This window comes from Centropristis striata, chromosome 7 (assembly GCF_030273125.1).
Source record: "Centropristis striata isolate RG_2023a ecotype Rhode Island chromosome 7, C.striata_1.0, whole genome shotgun sequence".
NCBI classification, from domain to species: domain Eukaryota; kingdom Metazoa; phylum Chordata; class Actinopteri; order Perciformes; family Serranidae; genus Centropristis; species Centropristis striata.
The window spans coordinates 22,937,212-22,953,381 of record NC_081523.1 but is presented as its reverse complement, the minus strand read 5'-3'; the positions used below and the strand labels follow the sequence as shown (position 1 = coordinate 22,953,381).

At 39.3% G+C, this 16,170-nt stretch overlaps 1 protein-coding gene across 1 annotated transcript in view; it reads left to right on the top strand.

The window, feature by feature from the left end:
• The window catches only part of sh2b3 (SH2B adaptor protein 3), a 52,544-nt gene extending 36,598 nt beyond the window's left edge, over positions 1-15,946 (top strand). The window contains exons 3-8 of the mRNA XM_059336388.1: positions 4,611-4,712; positions 5,552-5,640; positions 9,020-9,111; positions 10,451-10,665; positions 10,977-11,154; positions 12,041-15,946. Coding sequence (XP_059192371.1) covers positions 4,611-4,712; positions 5,552-5,640; positions 9,020-9,111; positions 10,451-10,665; positions 10,977-11,154; positions 12,041-12,405 — 1,041 coding nt within the window. The 3' untranslated portion in view covers positions 12,406-15,946. The remainder of the gene's footprint in view (positions 1-4,610; positions 4,713-5,551; positions 5,641-9,019; positions 9,112-10,450; positions 10,666-10,976; positions 11,155-12,040) is intronic.
• The last annotated feature ends 224 nt before the right edge of the window (positions 15,947-16,170 follow it).

The window sequence follows — 16,170 nt, the reverse complement described above, 5'->3', positions numbered from 1 at the left end:
TGTATTTCTTTAATTAATCATAATAATCTTGGGCATCCGAAGCCCAGGATGTAGGTACAGTGCCTAGAAATACATAGCGAAGATATCGGAGGGGAGGAAGAGTACTGCATCAGAGGTGCAGCCAATGGCAGTCTTAATTCCAGCATTGGATGTTTTGCAGCTTTTATAGTCATTTGGAAACTTTTTGTGTTAAGATTTGTGGTTATCTCGAGCTCTTTGTCATTTTTCATCCCTTGTAGGTTACTTTGCATCAAGTTTTTCCATCCTTTTGTGGTACTTTTGCTTCTATTTTGCTCATTTTGTGCCTTTATGTGGACGTTTTTGTTCTCGTTTGCATGTCTCTGGTTGTTATTTGTCTCTTTTTTTCGTAATTTGGCATCTCGTTTTGTGCTTCTTTGTGGCCTCTTTGCATCTCTGTGGTCTTGTTGCGTTTCTTTTTTATTGTGTTGTATGTCTTTTTGGTTGTTTTGCATCACACTTTTAACAATGAACACACTCACACAGTTCATAAATGCTGACACAGTGTCCCCACTTTGCTTGGTCGTGTCCTTGAAGGAAATAATCTTAAAGGCCTTATATGCAGATCAGAAACAAAGGAAGAAAAAGGGCAAAGGCCTGGTCAGCGTGTGCGTGCAACAGTTTGTGTGTGTCCTCTCTCAGGACTATTACAGAACTACAGTTTGGTAATAGGAAATGTGCTGTGAGCTTGATCTTGGTCCCCTGATAAAGCTGATTCACAGAAATCAGGCCTGTTATGTTGTTGCTCAACCAGTGAGACATCTGTTGCCTGTTTTTCTTTTTTCTCCCTTCTCAGACGCATATGGTTCCTCAAAGATGCTCTTAGTCAGAAACTCATTCACAATCTCACAATAAAGTCTACTCAATGAGTCACTCTCATCGACACACACATACACGCTAACACATCTCATTAGCTGTGGCACATCCTGTGTAGTTATGATGTTGTTGGTGAAACTTTAACTCATATCCTTTATCGTCATCTCTTTGTTCTAGGTTTTCTTGGAATTAAATAGATACATGCTCATTAACCACGAATGTCCTGATAGAATTTCAAAGAAAAAAAATTAACAACTGTGTAGGGCTGCAGCTGATAGTTATTTTCATTATAGACTAATCTGCAGATACTTTTCTCAATTAATCTGCTATAAAATGTCAGAAAACGCACAAAAAAAACACCCGTTAAAAGATCTTAAAGCACAAGGTCATGTCTTCAAATGTCGTGATTGGTCCAAATGGTTAAATATTGTCAGCTAAATATGCTATTAATCATCTTAAATAAAAACATTTCAACAAGAAATTAAAAGGATTATAAAATTTCTATTATTAAATAGTTGGTGGTTGAACCTTAATTGCAATAATTTTGTCTTTCTTTTTTTTTTTTCTTTCTTTTAAAAAAAATTTCTGATTTATTTTAAATCTCTCACCAGCTCTGTAGTGTGAGTGAATATTATCCATTACCAATTTGCATAGTATCTTTTTTGTGTCTGCTCTTTCCTGCAAGCATGCACACGTTTCCTTCGACAATATATTGATTGTATCTTCCTCACTTTAGTTATAAGAGAACCTGAACGTTTTTTTAACCAGAATCTGAAGATGCAGAATTTTTCTCAACATCCTGGACTAAGATTCAGCTGTGGCAGCAATTTTGTTAGAAGCACAACTTGTATTCAGTTCCTCGTTGACTGACTCAGACCTCTCTAAATGAGTCACATCCCTCTCATCTCTGCGTCACAGTGCTTCTTATTGATACTATTAGAAATTGTGGTTGAAACAAAGAGCGTTTGGAGTTACGGGGTTCGTTCACGTCACCAGCAAGCTGAGGAAATTGGGCGAGTGGGGGGTTAATCTATTCTTTTGAAGTGCGTGTGTGTCTCTGTTTTTATGTGTGTGTGTGTGTGTGTGTGTGTAGGATTATCATAGACATTCCTCCGGCTCACACACTGTCACATAGACTCAAACTCATCCGGTGCACAAAGCCCTGGAATCCGTCCTCCCTGCTCTTTCTTCTGCTCTTCATCCCTCCCTCTTCTCCCACCCAACGCCGTGTCTTTCACTGTCTCGTCTGTTTCCTTTAGCTGCTTCTGCTCTCTCACGCCACTCACCCCTCAACTTTTTTTTTGTTACGCTCTCTTGCATGTGTTTGTCCCCTTAGGGGTTTCATGTTGATCCAACTGTAGCTGCTTGGCTTCCGCTGGGAGCCGGAGAAAGTTTAGTGCTCTTCACCTTATTTATTGGAAGATCAATTTTATTAATTTTAGTGGACTCTTGACAGGGAAAATGTGAAATGCAAATGGAGAACTCACTGCTCTGATAAAATATTTTTTTACTCAGCTTTGATGTCTATGGCACTATGTTCATTATACTATAAAATGTATCTTTTATTTTTTTTATTTTTTTTATTGCAATATATCACCTTGCTTACAGTATCTCGATATATATCGCAGTATAGTAAATCGTAACCCCTGTGTCATGATACAGATATTTTCGCCGAATTCCTGCCAATACACAGCCCTACCCTTTGGTGATAATTAGGGCTCTACAATTAATGGAAATTGTATGGAAGTCGGGAGAATCGGAAGACAAGATTTTTGTTTTGGCAAAAAAGTGTGTCAAAATATTATTCTGAATGTCCCGACCTACAGATCGTACTCTACAGACTTGAGAAAAAAAAATCTTTGTTTGGTTTGGATCCTCACAACAATCACACCATGATCACTTTAATGTATCTTCCAATGAAAATGAGAATAATGATGCAATGATGTCTTCACACATATCACAATTTCAATCAGTCAAAATGATTTATATTTTTGTCCAAATCATGCAGCCCTATATTATAATTGATTGTCTCATCACATACTTATGTCATGATAACGCAAATATCTTGTGGTTCATCTTCAAAATCAATGAAAGATCTTCTATTCTTAAGAGTATTAAATTGCTGTATTAAAGGCTTTTCTTTTGGTATGTTAATATTATGGTATAACACTTCATACAGTGTGATTTTGAATACCTAAGTAAGGCTTCACCTAACAGTGTCTCTCTCTCTCTCTCTCTCTCTCTCTCTCTCTCTCTCTCTCTCTCTCTCTCTCTCTCTCTCTCTCTCTCTCTCTCTCTCTCTCTCTCTCTCTCTCTCTCTCTCTCTCTCTCTCTCTCTCTCTCTCTCTCTCTCTCTCTCTCTCTCTCTCTCTCTCTCTCACACACACACACTAGTTTGTACTAAATTTTAAATGAGAGTTCAATTCAGAGGTGACCTTTGACCCAGCATGCCACAGGCCTGTACACATGGCTGACCCAGTCATCCATCCGTGTGTGTGTGTGTGTGTGTGTGTGTGTGTGCGCCACTGGCTATGTTAGCGCTCGTTTCTATCTGGGGACTCAAAGGCATCGCTTTAATAGTGATGAAGGATTTTCTTGAGTGTCTGCTGTTGTGCTGTTGTGCATCCATGGATGTGCACACACACACACACACACACACACACACACAGATTTACCTTTAAAGGACTTTAAAGAGAGGTCCTCTACCTGTAGCGGGGTCACTGATTGTTTTGCAAAAAAGGTCACAAGCCTGACTCAAAGTCAGAAGCTCAAACAGCCACCAGGAAGCCCCTCACATCTCATTCTTCAATTACACAGTTTGTCCTGGTGCGGTCGACCTAGGAGCTGCGCCACAAGAGCCCCTGTCATGCTCCTCTTTCTATGATTCACTGCATTTTCTCTCACTAAGGGAGGCTTCAGTTTTAGCAGCGCAGAAACTTCACACTCACACATGCATACACATATAGAGACTGAACACATGCACAAACTGCACACATGAACATCCTGTCTTGTAGCGTGGTATCTGCAGTTCAACGTATCAACCTTAAAATAAGACGTACTGCAGTGGCTACCTACTCTCCCACTATTTAAAGCACATTCTAACTGCAGCAACGATTTTTTTTTTTTTATTGAAAGTATTCTTAAATACAATGTTATCCTTTTTTGTAGGAATTTTACCCATATCATGTTAACTATTATGTAGTTCCTGTTGGTTTATTTTATGCAAGCCATTACAGGTTTCTGCCATGCCCTCACAGGTACTTTAAATGTTTTTAATGTGTCATCAATATGAAAAAGAGTATTGAGTATTGGGCTACAAATGTACAGACTTTGCTGCATTAATGTGCCATTGAGTAAGAAAGCTTGGTTTGTAAACAAACTATCTGCGGGTGTAAAAGGTTGATCTGTCACAGAGACATCCCTTGCCACCCCAAAACGATGAAGTGAATGGAATTTTTTATTTCTTTCCAAACACAACGTCCCAATCTCTAGTTGAACTGTTGAGGAAATTTAACAATAGCAAATGGTCAGCCACTAGAGACTTCAGTAGCTGGTTAAAGTCTCATTTCCTCTTTGCACAAACACATTTAGAAAATTATCTTTAACTGTTAAAGAGTGTGTAATCATAAGGTAAACACCCCTCACTCACTCATTCACTCACATTCCTTTCTTAGTTTCAGTTCTTCTTTTTGTTTCTGTGCATTTTTGTGTCACTTTTTCATGAGAGTAACCTCAGATCTGTTTGACCGTCATCATGTCTTTATCATGTTTTTCAGGCCTCCAGTCCCAAGCTGACGACGCACTGCTCAGATATCCAAGAAGTCCGTCGTTGCAACAGGCTGGAGATGCCTGACAACTTAAACACATTTGTTTTAAAGGTATGTACAAGATTTGAACCAAATGGAAATGCAGACTATGCCCACTCTTGTTTAAATCCACATCTGCTTAGATCTTTAACCCTCAATCCAACATGAAGAGCAAACAGGGCAATTATTGTGTCATATCACTTCAAAACAAAACTCACCAAACAGCCTGCATTTAGAATTCTTTGTTTTAAACTCCACCCAAACCTTTGTCTCTTGATCTTCACACAATGTTTCCAAGGTTTCATGAGGATAAAAGTGTATTTAAACATCCACAGAAACTTCTCTCATCACTAATCTCCATCGACCATCACAAAATGTTTTACTAAAACACAGTTTCTTTGTTGCACTACCGCATTTTTTTTTGGGCTGAACATCCGATGTAACAGCCATGAATCCAAATTGATCACAACCTTTGTAAAGTAAGGAAGCAAACAATCATAATTTTGCAGCCACAGCAGTGAGTATGTGATAACAGTTTTACACATCAGTTGGGAAAAAGTGTGCGAATGCTCTCTTGTACAGTTTCGGGGACAAGAAGTCCAATTATGACAACTTTGCAAAGGGGATATGTCATCATAGACAGGCAGCCAAATGGAACAGTCACTGTAACCTTGACTAAAATGACAGATTTCTCTGGTTTGTAAATTGTAGGAAACATTTGTGATAATTTGAAGTATATAACTCAAGGAAACTATAAATATAACATAGGTCAAATAGCTGTAGAAAAATTGCACTTTTATGTGTCAAGGCCATTTTTTGCACTTGCACTACATTGTGCAAGAGCAAAAAAAGTGCAACAAGTGTCTTTTACAATGTGGGTGGAACTTATAAAAGCATCTTTGTCTCTGCAGGTTAATCGAGGTAGTCTGATATTTGAGACTGACAATGACCAGCAGGTCAGCTCCTGGACCACAGAGCTAAAGGAATGTATCAGCAACAGGTGAGAAACAGAAAGAGGAAGACTTTATATTACCTGAAAACTCAATAACCTGTTTCAAAAGTATGCTCTTTTTCAAATTTGATCCAACTCTTCTTGTGAGCATGTGCCAAACTGAAAACTGAAGTTACTACTCATTTTCAAAAAAGATATTTTGGGAGGTTTTTCATCATATATTTTAATGAGTTCAGTTCAGTTTGAATTGTCACAAAATCAATACTTCAGCTTAACTTGACCAAGACAGGCACACGCACACGCACGCACACACGCACGCACGCACACACACACACACAGTATGTAACATGTAACAGTATGTAACAGGAGCCTGCATCCTTATGCGTGTCTCCTAACGCAGCTTCTTTTCCTTGACATTCTGAGTGGAAATATTTAACACTTGGACTTTGGCTGTTTTTAGTGTTTGAGGGCGTGTTGGATGTTTACTTGTGCTGAGGTATGTGTTTGCAAATGCAAGTGAGAATATTTTTTTAGTGTGTGTGTTTATGGAGGCAGACATTTGTGTGTTTGTGAGTTTGTCCATGCATTCGTTTGCTTTAAGGCTCTACACACTGGAGCAGGTTTGAGAATATTTTGGAATATTCCTGGAAATAATCTTAATATTTATACAAAGCCTTTGAGAGGTAACACATCTGGTGTGGAGTGTATTCGCTTAAGGCAATAAGTAGTTTTGACTCTTCTTAAACGTTACGATGCTTTCTCTACACTTTGTAAAATGTCCTTCCTCGTCTCATTCTTCCCTTATTTCCGGTCACCTCTCTACTCACCTTTAAATCAAGGCAAAAAAAATTCACAGAAATAGTTTTAAAATATTTGAGAGCTGTGAAACGGGAAAAAATGTTATGTTGTAATAAATATATGATATATTAGTTAAATATCACTAGTATAGGCTTGGTGGTCCACGATGAAATTGACTCCAAAAGGTTATTACTGAGAAAAAATGTAATTGAAGAATCACACACACAACTGTAAATATTAATATTTACAGTAATACTCAATACTGTGATACAGATTCAAATAAATACCACAGTTTTCTGTTTTTAGTTTTGGTGTTTCCACCCAAAAAAGCTTTTATAAGTTTGACCTTATGTTTCATGGCATACATATCTGTGTGTGTGTGTGTGTGTGTGTTTGTGTATTTGTGCAAGTGTGTGTTGCTCTGTGAAAGGAAGTGTGGGGGAGGTCTGAGACTCGGGAGAATCTCAGGACCTTTCTCATTTCTGCAGATGTCTGTAATGCATTAATACACACACACACACACACACACACACAGTCAGTAGTCTGCAATACAGTGAACACTCACACAGTGTGGAAGTGAGGTCAGAGTTCACCTCTTAAATTCAGTGTTTATTGAATGATCTCACAAAGTCTCATATTTCTCTTCCCTTAATTTTTTTTAAAATCAAAACATGTGCAGGCATTCATTACTTGAAAAAGACTATTCTTGTGTGACCAAAATTCATATTAATGTTAATATCAACGTGTCAGTGCTTTGTGGCAAAGAAACTGTAACGTTTCCAAATGACCTGGTCGACATGTCCACCGATAGCAATTTATCTGCAAAAGCTGGCCCAGATATCAGCCTCGTGCATGCATATGTTGATTTTCTTCTTCTCGGCCGAAGAGGTTACTCTGTGTTACTCTTTAACTCTCTTTTCTTTTTTAACACAAAAAACAAGTTTGTACTGAAGTCAGAGTAAGGATTCCAACCATAAGCATAATGCATTCTTTATCTCCATATTTGAACTATTAACATCACGATGATTCATGAACACCTGAATGTGTATTTTGGATGTTTTTTACTTTCACTTGTCTGGAAGAAGAAAAGTTATGAAAGCAAAAGAGCCCAAAATCTAAAAATTGACCAGTGCATGAATGGATTATGTTATTGCTTGAGGTTCAGACCGACTTTAGCCCTTGCATGGAAAAAAACAAAAGCGCAACCCTCTCAGTCATTTGAATAGAGCCAGTCTGTTGATACTTTCTGACAATCACAACCAGTTTACACAGGGATTGTCTGTGTTTGCAGAGTGATGAAAGTAGGCGAGATTTAAACTTCTCTCTAAAGCCTCTTTTTCATTCTTCAGGAGGTGCGACACCATGAATGCCCCTTAAGAAAAAATTCTCACTGAAGCCATTGCTACATGTCACAGCAGGTAAAGCACAGGTGTTTCAGTGTCAGGGTCCTGATATCGTGCATGGTCATTCACTGAGACACGTGAATAGGACAGAGAGATCACTATTAATAACACCTGTGCTTTTCCTGTTTTAAACGTGTGCTTTGAAAAGGGCCTATTGTCCAAAAGTGTGCGTCATCGCACCAATTTGTATGATTCATCAAGTTGAGACTACAAAAACCTTCAAAAGAGAGATGAGGGAGGCAGAGTGACGCTGTGATGCTTTTGGAGTGGGGGGCCGTTTGGAACCAGCATAAACACTTTTCCTTTTAGATGTGGTCGAATGTGGGAGGTGTAGCATTGCTGACTGGTAGAAATGTCCACACTTTGCAGAAGGTCCTCACTTTGGTCGTGTAAAATGTGAATTCTCGCAAATATAGAAGAACAAAAACACACACACACACACACACACACACACACACACAAGTGAGGAGAAAGGAGACTTGTCTTCCTGTTATTCAGAGCGCTGCAAACTCAAGTCAGCATTTTAGCAGGATCTGCTCGGGCTTCCCTCTTTAACCTTCCCGTTCTCATCTGCGTATGTATACATACATTGTGTGTGTGTGTGTGTGTGTGTGTGTGTGTGTGTGTGTGGAGAAACAGAAGAACAGTAAGTCTTAGTTCAGATGTGAACTGGACTCACTTCCTGTCTGTGCTTGGTGCAGTTGTGTTCCTTCAGCCTGCTGTTTCCTCCATGTTCACTAGACTCACCCCACCAACACACACACACACACACACACACACACACACACACACACACACACACATACACACACACCTACCTCTCTTTCATTTTTCTACCCATATCCGTTACTTTCCCTCCTGCTTACTGTATGAAGAAGAAAAGTGATATGTAGCATGTTAACATCGCTAAATCAATATATAATCATATATTTTGGAGACACTGGTGTAATTACAGTGACTAAATGCAGCCTCTACACTGCATTTTACAGCAACTTGAATATCTTTTCAGCACCAAACAGAAGAAAACAACCCTGATCTTCCTGCACAAACAGAACTGAAGCTTTCTGTTAAGACAGATGGTGAAAGCCAGATGGGGGAAAATGACTTAAAATGAAATAATCATGAAATTGACCTACTTTCCACCCCAGGTGGTCCACGATGAGAATAACATACATGTGTTGCTGATGATACAGTGTGTGTAATCTGAATCTGTTCTGCTCCTTCAGGTCAGGCAGTGTGGATCTGGAGCCTCTCCCCTCCCCAGCTGACAGCTCCGCTCCGGCCAATCACAGAGGGAGCTCAGAGTTGGGAAGTCATAGTGAGTGATGACATGAGGAGGGGTTGAAAACTTATCAGACATATCCGTGAGGGTGTAGTTATATGTTCATTTGATAAAAATAAAATATTCTAAAACTCCCAGGTTAACAGTTCTGGGGCTAAATGTTGACTTCCTGATGTTCAGAGAAAACATAGGCGTCAGGTGTCCCTTCTGGTCTGGGACAAAGTCTTGTCAAACAGCCGATGGGGCAAGAAACCCAAGCATTCACATGATCAGACAGGTTTTCAAACAAACTCCCAGGTTAGTTCAATTGCTTTTCCAAAAGAAAACAAAGGTGAATTGTAATTCATTAACCAAACATTTCTTGCAATTCATCACAGTTTGCAGACTCAGTTCCTGGTGCAACTTTAGGCTTTTCCACAGTTGTGTTCAGATTCCCTGTGCAAGGAGAGATTATTACTGATCACTTTAGTGCTCCAAATAAAGTGATTTCGACAGTCTAGATAAACTGTTTCTTCATAACCTGCCTGGAAAGTGAAGCCAATGGTATAGTGCCTAAAACCTGCATTCAATGATAATGTCAGTGAGAGACAATGAGAAAGTGCCTTACTTCTCATGTGATCTATTAACTCAGTAGACATTTTATTATTGAGTTCATGGTCTCAATCAAGTAAGCTGGTTTCAAATCTTCTTCATTACAGCAGATGTTCATTTTGTAAATTTTGGTACCATTTAGAGTGAAATAGATGCTGAAGCAGGGTATGCTTAGGGCGTGGCTACCTTGTGATTGACAAGTAGCTACCATGGTGCACTTTGTGTTTTTGTCTTACAACTTTGACCCTTTCACAATGTATTTTCAGTTAATGAAAGTGAATTGTAACAAACTTACAACTAACTTTTTCAGTGTCCAGTGAGACTGTAAGAAACTCTAAGGAGTTTGCTGTTTATGTTTGCACCCTTCTAACTCAGCTAGTTAGCTAGTAATCTAGTGCCAGTGCTAGCTGATACTCACCTCCACCCTTTCTTCCAAACATGGTCACATCTGCCTCAAGATGGCAACGGCCAAAATGCCATGCCAGAGGCTTCAAAACCAGAGTGACATCATGATGGCTACTTCCACGTCTTTGTACAGTCTGTGGTAGTTTCCCATTAAGCTTTTCCAAATTACTTTGATTTTCCAAATAAACATTGATCAACACAACAGAAACAATGGCCAAGCCTTTGAAATGTAATATACGGCCCATGTTTTGATTAAAAAAAAACAACTGAAATACCTGGGTGATAGGACACATTTCACACCGCACATGATAATGAGATACATTTTTGATGTCCAGCTTTATGTTTTTTTAGAATTAAAGCATTTTGTTCATCCCTCCAGGCCCTGTCACCTTTGCCCTGCCCGAGCCGGTTGTCCAGAAGGCCGATCACTTCCTGTTCTCCTACCCCTGGTTCCACGGGCCCATCTCCCGCGTCAAGGCCGCTCACCTGGTCCAGAGCTCTGGACCGGAGGGACATGGAGTGTTTCTGGTTCGACAGAGCGAGACACGAAAAGGAGACTATGTCCTCACGTTTAACTACCAGGGAAAAGCAAAGGTACGTCTTCTCACAGTGTCTAACTGAGACCTTGTTCACACTGGCACATTTTGGTGGTTCACCGAAAAATGTAGTAATATGAACCTGAACCCACATTGTTCTTATTTTTGCCCGTGTGTGTCAAACCTTGTTCCCTGACAACGGAGGCAAATACTTAAATGAGGAAGCATTTTGCAAACCGAAGTGAAGCAAGTGTGGCTAGTGGCTCAATGAAAACTAAATGGGCACAATACAGCTTTTACTGGGGCTCAAATATTGTGAAAAATATATATTTTTTTTATGTTTTTTCTTCCTCACGTCTGTCTCTGCAGCACCTGCGCCTCTCACTAACAGAATGGGGTCAGTGCAGGGTGCAGCACCTGCGCTTTCCCTCTGTTATGGACATGCTCAGTCACTTCCGCCTCTTCCCCATCCCTCTGGAGTGCGGAGCCGCCGGTGCCGTCACTCTGTCCAGCTTCGTAGTGGCGGGCTCTAGTCCTCCATCACAAGGTGAGACTCTCAGTCATACGTGACTTTTACAACAATGTTGTCAAGTTTACTTTTTATAATAACATTGCCCGTACAGATGTAATAACATGGCAACTGTGGTACAATAAAGTCTAATTAAGCAAGAAACACTAACAGTCGGCGTTCAGCAAGTTATATATAAAATGGACAGTTTAGTCAGATTATCCGAACCACCGGTACCTAAACTGAGGGTCAAGACCCTCTACTGGGTCACAGGATGACACAGGTGAAGCTGACAATACTTAAAGAGGACGGAGCTAAAAACATCGAATTGTTACAAGGAAATCTATAAATTTATAGAATAGAATAGAAACTCAATTTTTCCTTGTGAAATAAGCAAGTTTTCTAAAACACTATATCAAAATTTGTTGCGTTCCAGGGAGTTATACACCTTATCAGTACCAAAGGTTCGTTCTGAGCTAGAGAAGAGGGCATTCGGGTACTCAGCACCAACTGATTGGAATGTCCTTCAGAATGTTTTAAAACTCAAAGATCTGATCTCTCTGAATGCTTTTAAATCCACATTGAAAAAGCACAAGATTGATTCACCCAGGTGTTGTTGTTTTAGCTGACGTTGTTGTCGTTGATGATTTCATGATTTGTATTGTACCTTTAGCATTTTTAGAGCACTATATGTTGTAATATTATCTGTGTGTCTTGTGTCTGTTTTGTTTTGACTTGTTCGTTGTTTGTGCGGCTGTTCTGTCTTAGCCAGGACATGGTGCCATGTTTTCAGATTTCAGTAACTAACTTTGTGAATGCAGTCTTAATATTTCCATTAGTAATAATGACTAAAACTACAAAACATTACAAAAGATTTAACCTGTCATTACCAACTAATTTCTTCCTTTTTCTTTTTAAATCTCAGGTCAGCTCTCAGGCGCTCTTCTCGTCCCCTTCTCCCTCCATCGGTGGAGCTCTGAGCCCAGCTTGGCTCACTGCAGCCTGGCTCGCAGCTCCAGTCAGCCCCGTACCTCCTGCTCCTCCAGCACCAGCACCACTTCCAGCCCCAGCTCCGGTTCCCAGCCAGGAAGACGCGCATCCCCTCGCACCAACCCCGTCCCTGACCCTCCTCCGTCAGCCCCCCTCCCTCTTCGTCGGAGTGAGTCAGTGGGGAGGAGACCACTGCTGCGCCACCCCAGCCCCCACATCCCTCAGCGGGACTCAGACTATGAGCTGGAGCCTGACCGAGGTCGCAAGCGGGCGATAGATAACCAGTACATGTTGCTCTGACAGGCCAAGTCCAACACCTCCATCACCTGTGAAGCAGACATGTTCATTCACACATCACACACACATTTTGCTACCCCCACCCAGCTTCCCTTGTGTGTGTATGTGTGTAAGAGCGTGCACAATGCTAACGTGATTTAACAGACTCATGAACTTGAGCGAAGTCTTCATCTGATGTCAAAACATACACACACACTCACTATGTCTGAGCTGGGAGTGTGTTTACCAGCATCAGACCCTCACAACCTCCACCCCGAGTGTCCACAGTGAATGTATTTTTGGGAGTTTTCTAACAGTGTTGAGTATGATGATTATTCGCGTTTTATTGATGTTGAGGTTCTGTGTGAGAGGGGGAGAGCCACGTGTGTAGCTGTCCTCGTGAAAAAAATATTTTTTAGAAATGTTCTATTCTTTGTGAATTTAAAGAGGTTCGCTTGATTAAACTTCTGTGGCACTTAACCTGAACTGATGAGAAGGAACTGCCAGCAAAAATCAAGCGCTAAAATATTTAAAAGACTTCACACAGACCTTTGTGTGGAGTAAAATCCTACCTTTTTATACAAACACTCTTATTTTATTAGATATTCCTCCTCTTGCGCATTATTATATATTTAAGTGCACAACGCTTTCAGTGCACTTTGGAAACAATGTGTATTTTTCTGTACACAGATTCTTTTGTAGAAAATATTTAAAATAAAGTAAAAAAAGAAAAAACTTGGTTAAAGTCAGTTTGGGAAGCTGACTTTATAACTATAAAGTGATCTGCTTCCTCCACTCAAACCTTCACTGAAACAAAGACAGAGAACCACAGGAATTATTCTGGATCAGCTTTAATCAGCTCTGTTCTTATCTAAAGCAATGAGAACTTGTTTGTGTCTGAACGTGTCTGTTACGGTGTGTGTATGAGATGACTGGAGAAAATAAGCATCATATGTGCTGATCTCAGTCTGCTACAATTCTCACAGTTTGTGTCCCAGTACACACTGCAAAGTTTTCCTAAATCAGCACCAAGCATATTTGTAGTGTCACATGTTGCACTTCAAGCACCAAAGGCTTTATGTGAACAAAATTAACTTCTGAGTGTCACATGGTCTCACAGAAACAAGTCCTGCCACAAAAGTTAGAGAAAATGGAATGATATAAGTACAATTATTATAATTTTTTGCTTTTCTGTAATAATACCCATCGATCCTGAACAATGGATAGGTGTTATTACCATATTTCTTTGTAACACTTTGTATCACATTTTTTTATTATTATTTACAGCCTAGGCAGAAGAGCCACCATCCACCAATGTATTTTGTGGCACAATACACTTCCCACAAGTACTTAAAACTAATTTGATTCAAAGTGTTACAAATTAGTGATGAAACATTAATTGTATTGTCCTTTTTATTGAATTTTATTGATTTTTAGGGCTAAAAAGTACTCTTTGTCACCTAAATGAGCCTTGGCACTCCCAGAGTAAATTTTGTACGCATCAAGCAAAAAAAGGAGCTCCAAAGAATACTTTAATGGCTTCACTCCAAAGAGCGTGAGAGGAGGAAGCACACCATTTACACACCAAAACAAAGAACTGCTTGCTCTGTATATCAGACCGTGGATCAAAAATGTGTCAGTGCCTTTTAGAGAACAGGGAAGAAAAGCAGAATAAACAGAAAGGCAATCCAGGCACACAGAAATGTATGAGAAATTATCAAACCAGGAAGAAAAATATTAAAAAGGCTTTATTACAGGGTTTATACCACATTTTTTTAAAGCTCTGGCAAAGACCTACAGTGCCTGGATCGCCTTCCTGTTTATACATCAAAGGACGAATTGAATCTTCAACAGCCAAAATGAGTCAAAGCGATGGAAACTTCAATCCTCGTTTAAAATGTTTAATAATCTAATGTTAAACTCCTAAAGGGCTCTAAAAAAGCAATTCCTGTGAGACAGAGTGACACTGAAGTGCCTCTGTAGATATTAACATTTATTTTCTTACTTCTTCAGGCAAACTTGGATTCTTGGTGTTCCGTTAAGTCTCCATATTTTTTACACTCAGCATTAAATATTTTTCTTAGTATTTTCTGTGCAATTTCAAAACAGCAGCCAATAGAAAAAAAACAGAGGATGAAAATAATATATTTTTACACTATACATTCGTTTTAGTGAGGAAGGTTTGGTTTCAGTCGGCTCAGGTCTAGATTTTGTCGTCAAGAGCTGAAACAAAACATTTGGAAGTTATATACATCCAAAACTGAAGCCTTTACCAAAGGTAGTTTTTTTATCTAGTGAACAGTTTGTTCTGTGTGTTTATGTCCTCAAAAAGCACACACCTCATCTCTCCTCACAGAAAAAACAGGATATCCCATAAACAGTGAGCGGTCGTCTGCAGAAAAGATGACATTTTCTGTAATTTAGTTTCAATAACTGAAGCTTCACTTCTGTTAGCGCCAAATGTCTTCGGGAAATAGTTTGCTAGGACTTGTCTGTCTTCTAACCTTGCTTTAACACTAACTTTAGCAGTTGATTAAGATTTAGTAAACCTTTGCTTAATGTTTGGTTTAGAACTGATTCTGTCTCTCTGCCCTTTTTCTCATTATAGTTTCCTGTTTTTTTATAAGAGAAATGCAACTTACTTTCCTCATTAACATTGACCAGAGTAATTCTGCAATAAGTCAGCTTTGTCAATTTTTTTTTTTTTTACAATGGTTGCCGTTCTCTTTAATGTATCATCATGATCAAGACTGACATCTTTAAAGTGTTTAGAAGGGGAACAAAAACAAGGATGTTTTTGGCAAAAGTACGGTTGGTCTTCCTGCCTTTATGTGCCCGAGTCTTAACAAATCCCTCATCACTTCTGTTTTATTTCTGCTGAAGGAAAGCAACGGTAACAATAACTATTTTGACTATCAGTCCCCTATCTTTGCTGATTTGTTTTTATTTTTTAGGGAGAATGACTGTGCCTTTGCCAGAAAGCTGCTGTTGCTTTTCCCTTTTCGAAAGCTCAGGGTGTGATGTGGTGCAGAACTTGTGTAGTGCAATATCAGAGATGCCCAGTGCCTCACATCTTCTTACGTATGAAAGAAGCCATTGGAGGCTTCTAGATGGATGAATTAGGTGAGAATTCAATGTTTGCACCTGCTCTTAGACTGAAGAAAAATATTTGATAAATAAGAAAAAAATGCTAGGTTTCAAATCAGTGCTGCCACATTTTCCTACTGTTTATGGCTTTTCATTTTGTATCATGGTTCAATTCAATTTGTCTGCAAGGATCGAGTTAACACTTCGGAAAATCCCTGTGTACCTCAGGTGTCTTTGATCCTCAATATCCGCTCCAGCTACACCTTTAGTCTCGCCCCGTATGTTTGTTAAAATGTCCAGCTGTGTTCCAATGTGTTCTCAATACTGTTCATCCTGTTTGTTAAATTAGCACTGTAAACATTCCAGTTCAACCCCACGTCCCATCAGCCAATGAAAAACCCCCACAACAGCTCTAAAATCTGTCATTGTGTTTGCATCCCTTTCAGTTATTAGCATTTAAATTATATTATATATATATATATATATATCAACTGTATATTTGACTTTTTGTAAAATAAACCTAACCAAAAAAAGTGATTCAAAGGATCAGTTTGTGGTTTTTGTGCCGCCTTTTGTTCTCTGAAATATATTGACAAACTCCATGTTCATGGTAATGAAGGACAGATAATATACCCACAATGCAATGCAACCACAGTAAGCCATTCAGTTTTTAAAACTTTTTTATTGTTTTTAAATTTTTTT